A 12,295-nucleotide genomic window follows, 5' to 3' on the forward strand; every position below is an offset into this window, starting at 1 on the left:
TTTGGATTTGGGCTCCCAGCAGTGGAAGAGCCGGCTGCCGCTGCCGCTTGCAAAGTACTTGCTGCACCATGACCTGCTCCCGCACACGTGGCAGCAATAATATTTATTTTTTATTTTTTGGCGGACACAACATCTTTGTTGGTATGTGGTGCTGAGGATCGAACCCGGGCCGCATGCATGCCAGGCAAGCGTGCTACTGCTTGAGTCACATCCCCAGCCCTGTCAATGTATTTTAAATGGAATCTTTTAATACATACATTAAAATATATATATATATATATATGTTACATTTGGACACAATACCTTTATTTTATTTGTTTATTTTATGTGTTGCTGAGATTGAACCCAGCACCTCACACGTGCTAGGCAACCCTCTACCACTAAGCTCTAGCCCCCAGCCCCTTAATATATATTTATAGTTAAAAAAAGATGGACCCAAATTGGCTAAAAATTGTGCCTCTGCGCCCTTTCACACTCATGGAGCACGTGACCTACTTCCATAGACTGGGAAAAGGCACTCCTTCAAAGTGGGTGTGTTGAATAAGTCAATCTCCTGGTGGGAGTCTGCTCATTTATGTGTTTTGATCCTTGCAGAAAATCTGGAATGATCAACCCATCACTGGGCGGGGCCAGGTAACAGGAAGTGAGGCCTGATTTCTGTATAAATAGAGATGATTCTGGGAGTGGAGCCCAGATGCCAGAGGCTGGAGGCCAGGAGAGGAGGCCTGGAGAGGAGGCCAGGAGAGGAAGCCAGGTGCGTGGCCCTCTGGGGTAGACGAAGGCAGGCTGGAGGGGAACTGGTCTGTGTTCCCCCCACTTGGCCTTGTTGGCCGTGTCCTTTCTCTTGTTCTGAGGGGCTGTCCCATGCACGTCTGGAGGCAGCCCTGGCTCCTACGTGCTGACACCAGGGTGGGGTCCCAGCTATGCCTGGAGGGGGCTGTGGCCCAGCAGGAATCAGTGCCCACCCATGCCCACATGCCCAGGCATCACCACACCTGCTGCCTTGTCCCCCATTTAGAGTGTTTCTGTCCCCAGGGTGAGAAGGAGGTCGAGGAGCTTGGAGATGAGCTGAGGACTCTGCCTAAAGCTGTCACACAGCCTTGAGGGTCTGAGGGGGCTCCCCTGGGTGATCTGAAGGACGGGGAGATGGCTAGACTTGTGGTGAACCGTGCTGGCCTGGTTTCCCCGGGGATCAGCTCCCTGAGTGGTGCTCACCACACTGCCCTCTGCTCACAAAGCCCTGGTGGAGTCCTGCCCTCCTCAGGGTCAGATCCAGCCTCTGGCTGCACATCACCAGGAGGCCTCCACCCAGGACCAGGGCTTCCCCTGGGTGCAGGAACCCCAAATGGCTACGGAGCACTTACAGGTGACCCCAGGAGCATGCAGCCCTTGACTCACATCCAGGCTGACTTTTTCCCTCTTTTTAGAGTGTTTTCCCCAGTGCTGGGCACGGACGCGGGGCCTGCACTTGCTGGGAGAGGAGGCTCCCTTCCCAAGGCTGTGGACGAGGGTACAACTGTGTCTGCAGACACCACCTGTGCTGCCTGTCAGAGCTGCTCTGGGGACCACACAGAGGAACTCTCTCTTTTCTTTATTCATTTTAATTTTAATTTTTTTTTTTTTTAGTACTGGGTTCTGAGCCCAGGGCTCTGTGCACACTCAGGTGCTCTACCACTGAGCTACAACGCTAGTCCTTTCAATTTTATCTGCTTATTTATTGGTACCAAGGAGGGAACTCAGGGGCACTCAACCACCGAGCCACATTCCCCAGCCCTCTTTTGTATTGTATTTAGAGACAGAGTCTCGCTGAGTTGTTTAGGGCCTCACTAAGTTGCTGAGCCTGGTTTTGAACTTGCAATCCTCCTGCCTTAACCTCTTAAGCTTATGGGATTATAGGTGAGTGCCACTCCACCTGGCTTGAGAATCTTTTTATATCCTCCTTTTCCTGGAGCAAAGAAATATTCTGAGACCAGCAAGGAAATGTGGTGGGGACCAAGCTGAGTCAATGTTTCCAAAATTGCTGTGTCACATGGGATTCTCAGGGTGTAAACACTTTTCTTTTTCTGCACAATTCTGACTAAACATGACTTTTGCTCTGCATCTAGTAGATTCTGGGAGCTTCATATAATTATTCTATTCACTGCAAGCGAACAGAAGCATCTGGGGGCACTGGTGACCCCAGCTGCTTTGGAGGCTGAGGCAGGTTGAGGACGGCTTGTGTAGTTTAGCAAGGCTCCGTCTCAAAGGACAGTTTCAAGAAGGAACTGAGGACATAGCTGGGTGCTGGAGCACTGGCCCAGCATGCACAAGGCGCTGGTTCCATCCTCTGCACTTCAAAATAAAAATAAATAACAATGATGTCCCTATTGATAGACAGGAAAACCGGCCCCACTTCTGGACATGCAGCGGTCAACCCAATGGCCACTCCTACACCTAAGCCAAAGCATGTAGTGGTGCGTGGGTGTTGGGTGAATGATAGAATGGACCAGTTCCCCGTTAGGCACACCACCTGTGGGGGAGCATCTGGCGCTGGGTGTGAGGGATTTGGAAGGAGGATGGAGTGCTTTAGACTGACCAGCCCACTGTCCTGCAGAGTCCTCGCTGGGAACAGGCCACCTCCTGTCGTTCTGACCAGCTCATCAGATCCTGATGGCGAGCCGTCCACAGATGGCAGCAGACCCCACATTAAAACCAGGGGAAAGAAGGCCCCAGGACAGCCCTGGGCAGGACCAGCCCTCGTCTTCACCGTCCCCAGGAAGCCCAAGGCCCAGCTTCAGCCCAGAGAGCTGGCATATGGTTTCTAGAACATCTGTTGCCTCGCGGGACGCGGACCCCATCCAGGATCTGAAGAGGATCTCAGAGCTCTGCCATCTGTGGCTGAGGCCCGACCTGCACACGAAGGAGGAGATCATGGACCAGCTGATTCTTGAGCAATTCATGATCTCCATGCCAGAGGACCTGCAGGTCCTGGCCAGGGAGAGTGGTGTGACGAGGTGCCGGGACCTGGAGGACCTGCTCAGGAGCCACAGGAAGCCCCAGAAATGGGTGAGTGCGGCCTGCGCAGGGCGTGGGCAAGAGGGCAGCAACGGTCGGCCGCCAGGCTGACTCCCTCATTGGCTCTTACCTGAGGAGGCAGCACCCCATGAGGATGCCGGGCAAGGTCTGGGGACTCTTTTGGTTGACACGATGGAGTGGGCAGAGCTACTACCTGCATCTGATGGGTGAGGCAAGTGAGGCTGAAGACAGGGGACGGTCCCTAGAGCAGGGTGGCCCAGCCCCAAAGGTCAGCTGCTCCAGGTTGAGGAGTGCGGGTCTACAACCATGAGGCAGGGCGGGGGGGGGGGGGGGCTAGGCCGTACTTAAGGTGTTGTCCATGAGATGTTGGAGTCAAGGGGACAGCTTCTCACTGTCTCAGATGGCCCGTGTCTGCTGGCCTTGGATCTGTGGCTGGCAGGGCAGTGACAGCCTTTGGACTCCATGAGGGTCCATCACACTGGCCAGCAGGGGTGTTGGGTGAGCAGCAGTCCATTGTGAGTCCTGCGTCTGGGACTCACTAGCAGCTTCCCTGGCCTTCCCCACCAGAGGCCACTAGCTCTCTCATTGTGATGAGGTCTCAGGGTCTTGCAGGTGGCCTCCAGCTGAGAAGCGCTGGAGTGGGTGGGGTTTACACAGGGCACCTTCCATCATGGTGGCTGTGCACCTGGATGCTTTGGAGAGGGAGGAAGGGGGTGTAGGAGCAAGGGTCAGAGGGTCTAATGGGTGTGCACACTCTGCCCCACCTTGGGGTAAAAGGTTCATTCTCAGGGAGTTTTTATAAGTGGACACACTGCAGTTTAACAGGGAGTCAAAGGAAGACTTACAGACCAATTAAACTTACCAGTGTTTATAGGAGCAATTATAAACAAAACTGAGCAGAGTAGGAAGTGCAGTTGTCTGTGGGTATCCTTGGGGACCTATGGTGGGTACCCCATCCTCGTTATGGATGGGAAGGGGGAGCCTGGTGTGGAGGTACTCTGGTGGTCATGGTGCACTTGGCTAATTGGTTAGAGCACCTGACATTGACCTGAACTTAGCTCAACCATCCTCAGCACAAGGCCAGTTCCAAGCCATGGCCTCCTGCCGAGTTTGCTTGACAACTCTGGCACTTCTGCCGTGTGGTGGGGTCCGTGGGACATTCTCAGGGCGACCTGAGAATGGGAATGGTAAGCTTTGATAAAATTACAGAAATTGCTCCCATGAGGTACAGGATGTCAGCCGGGGTTACAGGGGCTCCCCAGCTAGCCAAACAGTGCCGCAGTCTGGCTGGGCACAAAATCACGAGCCACTCACAGCTTTGTAGATTCAAACAGTAATTCTTTATTCTGGCCCTCTACAAACACATTCTGGGGAAAAATATGTTCTGGGTCAAAATCCACATACTCCACCAGGCTCTAATCAGCAGGATACGCCCTATTCCCGGCAGGGTACACCTTAAACCTGGAACCGCCCTAAACCCAAGGAGTGGGATACTCCCTAAAACCTGATCCACCCTACACCGGATCCACCCTGGTCCTTCAGCAAGGTCACCTTTCCCAAGCATACATGCAACGTCACTGCAAATGTCCTAAGACAAGCCCATTTCCATAATGGAGAGTCCTTCCTCTAAGCAACATGAGATAGGCTGACAAGAAAATTTTGATTCCTCCTTCCTACTTGGCAATGGCTCTCAGCAAAACAGGGCCTCCACAAGGCTCCAGTCTCAGGGCACCTCGTCTCCACCTGTAGCCAGGTAGACAGGGACTGGACTGTGCCAGGTTGAGATGGATCAGGTCAGACCAACTTGTACATTTTAAATTAGCATTTTATGTTACTTTTTAAGACAGAGACAAAAAATAGGTAAGAGACCTCAGGAGGGTGATAAAGTCATCTTGCCCCAGGGCAGGGTGGGGACTTTGCCTCTGGATCTGGAGATGCTTGTTATGATGCTCCAACTTCTAGCTTCTACCAGGAAGCACCCCACAGTACTGGGAGGACCCCCAGACCACAGCAAGGGCCGCTGGACCAGGTGGCGATGGAAGCCCTGGCCCAGGGGCGGGGCACTTCTGGAGAGAGCCAGGCTGAGGAGGGGGAGCCATTTTGGGTCCTTACTGGGTGTCTGTCTGGTCATGTCCCCTACAGGCTGGGTCTGCCTCCCGTGGAAAGTGGGCTGGATCCAAAAGACCCTTTTCAGGGTACAACTGGCCACAAGGACCCAGTTTCTGAAACTTATTAATTCCTTATTGAAGGCGTGGTTCTCAGCCGGGGTAGTTTTGCCTTCCTCGGGGCAGCCGGCCATGTCTGGGAACTTCCCTGGATTGTCCTTCTGTGTGTACACGGGGAGACTGTTAGTGGTGTCCAGCAGGTAGAGCTAGGGATGCTGCTCCACACTGCACCAGAGCCCCGCACCAGGAAGAATCACCCAGCAGTAGTGCCACGTGGAGGAAGACAGGGGTCAGGGACAGAGAGGAGCCCTGAGGAGGAGAAAGCCCCCTGGAGTGGGCCTGGTGGGAAGGGTGGCAGGTCCCATCAGCAGAGGACCTAGGAACTCCCCGAGGTCCCTTATTATGGCCATGAGGTGGTTCAGACAGCTCCACCAAATTTGGAAAGGTTGGATCAGAGCAGGAAGAGACAGATTTCCCTGCTCCACCCGATGTGACCTGTTGGCAATTCTGTGTGCCACTTGACAGGGTGAGGAAGTACTGCCAGAGCCGGTTCCTGCCCAAATAGACCTGCAGAACCAGGGAGAGGATGTGAAGGAAGGTGGAGACCTCCCTGTCCAGGGGTCTCCCGAGCCTCAGCTTCCGCAGGGTCCTGGTGAGTAGACTGGGAGCCCCAGGTGCCATCTCGGGGAGCTGGGCACTCCCGCACCATCAGCATTCAGTTCCCAGGACTCGGGCATCCTGGAGAATGCTCTGTAGTAAGTGCTGTGTGTGTTCTTTCTTCCAGCAGATTCTGTGAAGAAGCCCCAAGAAGTTTGTAGTAAAAATGCGCGCGCTTGCACCCCTGGGCCCCTGGCTGGGCAGGGAGAAGATGCTCCCATGGAACGCCATTCTAAACGGCAGAGACGTTCCCACGAAGCTTCCCCAGATCCCGGCCGGTTCTTGGGTCCAGCTGGGGTAAATTCAGTGGTTCCATCCAGCACCGCGCCACATGCGGGCCCTGTGGGGGCGGAAGCCGCGGGCGCAGCTCGGCACCGGTGCGGGGTGTGCCAGAAGGGTTTCGACTATGGATCTCAGCTGGTCGTCCATCAGTGGTCTCACACCGGGGAGAGGCCCTTCAAGTGCAGCGAGTGCAGGAAGGGGTTCATGCAGGCCTCAGACCTCCGCGTGCACAAGCGCATCCATACCGGCGAGAGGCCCTATGAGTGTTCAGATTGCAAGAAGCGGTTCAGCCACCTGGGCAACCTCTACGTGCACCGGCGCCTCCACACGCAGGCCAAGCCCTACACGTGCGACGTGTGCGGCAGTGCCTTCCGCCATCTCTGGAGCTTCAAGCGCCACGGGAAAACGCACCAGGAGATGCCGCCTGATAAAGTACTGTAACAACACACCAGCTTAACCATTTTGTCCTTGTCACCCTGTGCCACAGACCTGGAGAGCTCTGGGTCCTGCCAACGCCGGGGCCCTGCCCCACTGCACACTGCCTTCCCGGGCTGGAGGCCTGGTCAGTGGGTCATGCTGCACGTTCCCAGGTGCCCGCTCACCGTGGTCCTGGGCCCTGTTCTCCTGTGGGCAGTGCTGCCCAGACCTGCTGTCTCCTCCTGCTGCTGCTCCTGGGGGTTTGTGGCAAGGGGCCAGATGGTCCCCCAGCTGGTGGGTGGTGAGCGGTGGCCCAGGGCTGTGGCCGACCCCTGTCGACTTTGGGGGATGTCTGTTTAAACCCGCTGCCTGTTTTGGGTCTGGTTGGCGGATTGGTTGTGGGTTTCAGGGGTCTCTATAGACTGGGTACCCACCCCGGGTCCTGTGCACCATTTACAGGAGCTTCTCCCTCACCACAGCCCCGTTTCACTCTCTCGTTTGTGTGTTGAGAGCCACAACCAAAGGGGCCCCCAGCAAACTTCCCGCTGCCGCCGGCTGATGATTGGCTCACAGCGGCCCCAGCAACATCTAGCTGATTGGCTCCTCTGGGGTGAAGCTCATTGGGCTCTTTCCCTGCCCTTCAGACTGCCAGCTGATAATTGGCTCACAGCGGCCCCAGCAACATCTAGCTGATTGGCTCCTCTGCGGAGCTGCTCATTGGGGGACTTCTTTGGCCCCGCCCATGCAACCCAGCCAATTGGCCTCAAGAGCAGGAGGATGGTGGGAGTGGGAGAGGGTGTGTGGTGAGAGGCTTGTGGGAAGCCGGTGGTGGCAGTTGGGCTCTGAGGGTTTTCCCTGAGGAGCTGTTTTGTTTGGCGGGTGTGGTTCTAAAAATAAAGTTCCTTGTCAAACAAGTGGCACCTGAATTGTGCCCAGCCAGGCTGTGGCAGTTGTGTCCTTTAAGGGGAAAACTGCACCTTCTTGAAGACATTTCTTTCTAGCCAGGCATGCTGGGACGCGGCTGTAATCCTCAGACTCCAGGGCTGAGAATCGCAAGTTCAAGCCCAGCCTCAGCAACCTACAAGGCCTTAAGCAACTTAGTGAGACCCTGACTCCAAAAACAGGGGCTGGGGCTGGGCTCAGTGCTGAAGTCCCTGGTTTCATCACCAAAATGGATACCCTCCCCACAGTTCTGCCAGGGTTCACCACTCAGTGTGTTGACCTGGGCGTGTGCTGCCCACCCACAGCCCTCCTCGCCCTGGCCATCACTCCCTTCCAGCCACTGAGGATCAGCTGCCCTTCCGCGTTTCAGAGAAGTGGACGGGTAGCCAGAGAGCCTCCCTGGGCGCCGTGGCCCCAAGTCCTGTCCCCCTTGTTCCTCCCATCAGGGAGCGGGTGCTGGTGGACATCTGGGCTGGAAACGTGGCCTTGCAGGGCGCACAGGACCCTGCTGGTGTATTTGGACCTCCACCCTGGTCAGCGGCCCTCCTTAATCAAAGTGTTGTTTTTCTGTTTGTATTTGGTTTTATTTTTGATACCAGGGATTGAACTCAGGGGTGTTTGACCACTGAGTCACATCTCCAGCCATTATTATTATTATTATTATTATTATTATTATTATTATTATTGAGGCAGGGCCTCACTAAGTTGCTGAGGCTGGCCTTGAACTAAGGATCCTCCTGCCTCAGCCTCCGAGCTGTTGGGATCACAGGGGTGTGCTCCTTCACCAGGCTTAATGTTGTTTCAGTCTCTGATGTTTTACACACTTCTCTCCTCACTGTTCTTTCTTTTATTTCCAGTTTTTTGTTTAGTTTGGTGCGTGGGCATGTTTTTATTCCTTGTGAAGTTTAGAAGGTGCTTAACAAATTTCATCTGACTATCCCATTAACCCCCCCTTTTTTGTTACAATTGTATCTCTAGTAACAGAGTTATTATTCTTTTTCTTTGCAACTTTTTTTTTAATCACTGTTTTGCACAGTAGCCCTCCTGTGTTACAGGTCCCATAAATATTTGCTGAAAGAATGAATGAACAGCCATAACCGTGGGTGTGGTGGTGTCCTCCTCTGTCATCCCAGCAACTCAGAGTCACAACTTCCTTTCCCTGAAGAGGCTGGTTTTCTCCAGCAGCAGGGGAATTGCCCTTTTGTGTAGCCAAACCTGCTATCCTAAGACTACTGAGAGGTACGGGGCGGGGGTGTTCCCATGGGAGAAGGATTTCTTACATGACGTGGAGTCTTGGGGTAAAATGGAGTCTGGTCATTGCCCATAGCCTGCCCATAACACTGGTTCCAGAACCCCTCAGGGCTTTCCCCCACATTGACAGAGCTCTCTCAGCAATGTTCCCCAAAACTCGACTTTCTGGAATAAAATGGGAATCTTCCTGTCATGCTAGTGGGACTGAAGACTGGTACATGTTGCTGGAAGGCAATTTGGAAACACATGGAGAGTTTCAGAGGTTTATAACTTTTGACTGAGTTGCTTTTCTCCTGGGACGTGAACCTGAAGAATTCCTCCATTTTGTAGGATGTTCACATACTGAGAAGTTCCTGGCTTGTTCTGTGTGATTGCACGTGGCGGCTCAGGTGCCACCCACACACCAGCAGATCTGTAGTGGAACCTCACCCGGTCCCTTCTGAGCTATGTGATCTTGGGCACAGTATCTGGACCCCAGACCCAAGATTCCCCTTTGCAAAACAAGGGTCATAGAAGGTCTATTTTGAGAATAAATGAGATAAACCAGATAAGGCTATTTTCCCAGTGCCTGGAATCTAGGAAGGGCCCTCTGCTGAGCACAGATTTTTGTTGTTTTATTTGTTTGTTGTTGGTACTGGGAACTGAACTCAGGGGCACTTGACCACTGAGCCCCATCCCCACCCATCCAACTCACTGAGTTGCTTAGTGCCTCGCTATTGCTGAGGCTGGCTTTCAACTTGTGATCCTCCTGCCTCAGCCTCTTGAGCCACTGGGATTACAGGCATGTGCCATCGTGCCTGGCTCAGAGCCATGATTTTATCATCCACTAATCATCGCTCTGGAAATACTTATCCCACTCCCCTAGCTCTGAGGAGCAGCATGGATCTGTTTTAGATGCAAATATTCTCTCCAGCCATCTGTGTCTTTTATCCATGCAGATGAGTAGGAACACAGCTGCCTGGCCTCATCTTCTGTTTTGAGCACTTCCTAAGTAGCAGGTATTATTCTCAATACAGTGTGTTAACTCAATTTTCACAAAACAAAGGCAGAGATGATGAAGGTCCTGTATCATTTACCTGTGTAGTTTCTGGTTATCCACCGTCTATGGTCTGTTTAACTTCTATCTCTATCATCTGTGAGTCATCCATCTATTCCTTGATCCATTTAATACTACCTATCAATCATCTGCCATCTGTCTGCCTATCATCCATCTAACTTCCATATAAATCATCTTTCAATCATCTTTCCACCTGCCTATCACCTCCTTTTCCAGGTCTATCCACCTCATATTCTGTATTCTTTCTCAGTATTCCCAGGTGGAAGAGAGCAGATGGAAAACCTAGTGCCTCCTGCCTCTGATCTCATTTCCCTTCTTTTAATTCACATCATAATTTCATCCTCCAGGCACTGACTTAAAACGTGTTGTTATTTGGGGACAGACTGACTCCACCTCCTCCATCTTCTCCAGTACTGGGCGGATAGTGAGTGGAGGGACCCTCAGTCCTTTGGCTGTGGATGGATGGGTGTTCTCAGCCAAGTAGATCGTGGGGCAGGCAAGAGGAGGGAGTGTAGAAAAAAGATTCTTAGCCACGATTTCAGAGGGATGAAGATTTGCACCCACAGAACCAAAGCGCCCAACTGGAGGGCGCAGGAACACTTGACACACGGACCCCCAGGTTCCCGCCCACCCACCCCCACGCCCCACAATCCAAGGAGAGCTCCTGGCAGAGCCTCCTGCCTGCTGGCTAAAGCCAGCTCCCTGTGGCTTGCAGTCTTCAACTGGGCGACAGACAGCTGAGGACGGATTTCCAAGCAGGAGAGAGCAAGCCAAGCCCAAGGTAACTTTACTGCTAAGCACTGAAGGTGCAGAATTGAAAAGAAACCAGAGCGTCCCTGCCCTGTGAGCTTACCCTGGGAGACAGTCAAATCGGAAGCCCTGGAGCTGGTGCGCAGGAGACAGCCCAGCAGCGAGTGCACTGGGGACAGGGGCGCGCCCAGACCCAGGACCCGGTGCGGTGGGGCCCGGGAGGCGGGAGCAGGGCGGCGGCGCCTTGCAACTCACCCTGCTTAACTGAGGGCAGGGAGGAGTGCTGACCGCCGCCACCCTGTCGCCCAGTAGGCACAGGGTCCCTCCAGAGGCCACTTGCTCAGTCTCCACCTGTGTGTGGCTCCTCCTCCTGGTGACAGGGAGACATGGGCAACAAGGCCCAGGGCTGTGGGCTTCTGGAGACAAGCAGAGACCTAGAGAGAGGAGCGAGATGGAGAGAGACAGGGAGAAAGAAGAGATGGGGAGAGAGGGAGAGAGAGAGAGAGAGAAGAGAGAGAGAGAGAGAGAGCGCGAGCCCAGGAAAGGGGGGGGAGAGAGAGAGGGAGGAGAGGTGGAGAGAGAGCGCCCAGGGGAGATAGATGCGGAGACTCAGGAGGCCAGAGAGGAGGAGGCTGGCCAGAATCCCCAGAAGAGCCAGGAGGCACACCTCACCTCCGTCTCCCCTCAGGTCCTGGGGAGTTGTAAAGGGACGAGCTCTGCTGAGGAGACATCTAGGGACAGCAGCTGGACCAAGCGATTGGAATTAAGTCGCCAGCGATGGGTGAATCACCTTCCTATTGACACAGAACGTGGCCCCTGCCCCAGGACCCACCCAAGCAGAATCCGCCAACAAGGACAGGGTTTGAGGGAAAGGAAGGTTGTGCTGATTCAGCAGCCAGGGAAAGGCAGGGGCCTAGGGTCCCAAACACTGTCCGCCTCTGGGGGCAGGAAAGGAAAGTGCAGGGACCGGGCTCCCAGGGTCCTTAGGACCAGCAGCTCAGCTCAGGCCCAGGCTGGCGACTCAGCGACCTGTATCCTTGCGGTCACTGAAGGAAGTGACCCAGGACTGGGCTGTTGACCTGGTTCCCTGCTGCTAGGGAGGGAGCAAGGCAGGAGGGAGGGAAAAGTCACAAAGAGAACAAGAGGCAGACCTTGCGCACAGGTAAGTGTACCCCGAGCCTAAAGGGCCCGCTAGGCCCGGCCCCACGCAGGCACAGAGAGCCCCGGACACACCCGACACGCCGTGACCTCCGTGGACTGTCCACCAACGTGAACAAATGTCGGTGACACGGATTGATGGGCACCCTGAAAAATGCCCTGCCTCTGCCCCTTAGTAGTGCCAAGGTCGAGGGGGCAAAGGAGATGGAGGAGTCTGAGGGGCGGACCCACTGGCAGGCTCCCAGGCTGGACATTAGTGCCACGTCGGTGTCACTTGGGTGTTTTGACAATTGTGCTGGGGCTACACCACAGAGCATCCCTGTTTTGGGGGAAGGCGTTGAAAACTGAGGGGTGAAGGGCAGGGTGTTTGCAGCTTGCTCTAGACAGCTCACACACATGGGGACGGCGCAGATGTGCCAGGCTGCACCCGGAGCAGGGCCCTGGGATTCTTTGGACAAAGTGTCTGTAAGTAGGAGATTATTTTAAAATAAAAACTTGAAAAAGGAACAAGAAAGTTTTTCTCCTTTATCTCCGAAGCCCCCCGAGAAGTATTTTCTCTTCTCTGGAATAAATATGAGTGTGGGTGGGGACCCAGAGCTTA

The 12,295-nt window shown here is 54.2% G+C and overlaps 1 protein-coding gene across 1 annotated transcript; it reads left to right on the top strand.

Annotated features, from left to right (window-relative positions):
- The first annotated feature begins 2,793 nt into the window (after nt 1-2,793).
- On the top strand, nt 2,794-6,730 carry LOC101975013 (zinc finger and SCAN domain-containing protein 5A). The gene is made up of 3 exons (XM_078033286.1): nt 2,794-3,045; nt 5,706-5,832; nt 5,968-6,730. The coding sequence occupies exons 1-3, from the start codon at nt 2,794-2,796 to the stop codon at nt 6,558-6,560; spliced, it is 972 nt and encodes a 323-aa protein (XP_077889412.1). The 3' UTR covers nt 6,561-6,730.
- The last annotated feature ends 5,565 nt before the right edge of the window (nt 6,731-12,295 follow it).

This window comes from Ictidomys tridecemlineatus, chromosome 15 (genome assembly GCF_052094955.1).
Source record: "Ictidomys tridecemlineatus isolate mIctTri1 chromosome 15, mIctTri1.hap1, whole genome shotgun sequence".
Classification (NCBI taxonomy): Eukaryota; Metazoa; Chordata; class Mammalia; order Rodentia; family Sciuridae; genus Ictidomys; species Ictidomys tridecemlineatus.

What these genes read in the sequence shown, in the direction of transcription:
- LOC101975013 (XM_078033286.1), top strand. Translation starts at nt 2,794, where the DNA reads ATGGTTTCTAGAACATCTGTTGCCTCGCGGGACGCGGACCCCATCCAG. An exon ending in ACAGGAAGCCCCAGAAATGG is followed by an intron (nt 3,046 to 5,705) that starts GTGAGTGCGGCC and finishes GCCACTTGACAG; the next exon opens with GGTGAGGAAGTACTGCCAGA. An exon ending in TCAGCTTCCGCAGGGTCCTG is followed by an intron (nt 5,833 to 5,967) that starts GTGAGTAGACTG and finishes TTCTTCCAGCAG; the next exon opens with ATTCTGTGAAGAAGCCCCAA.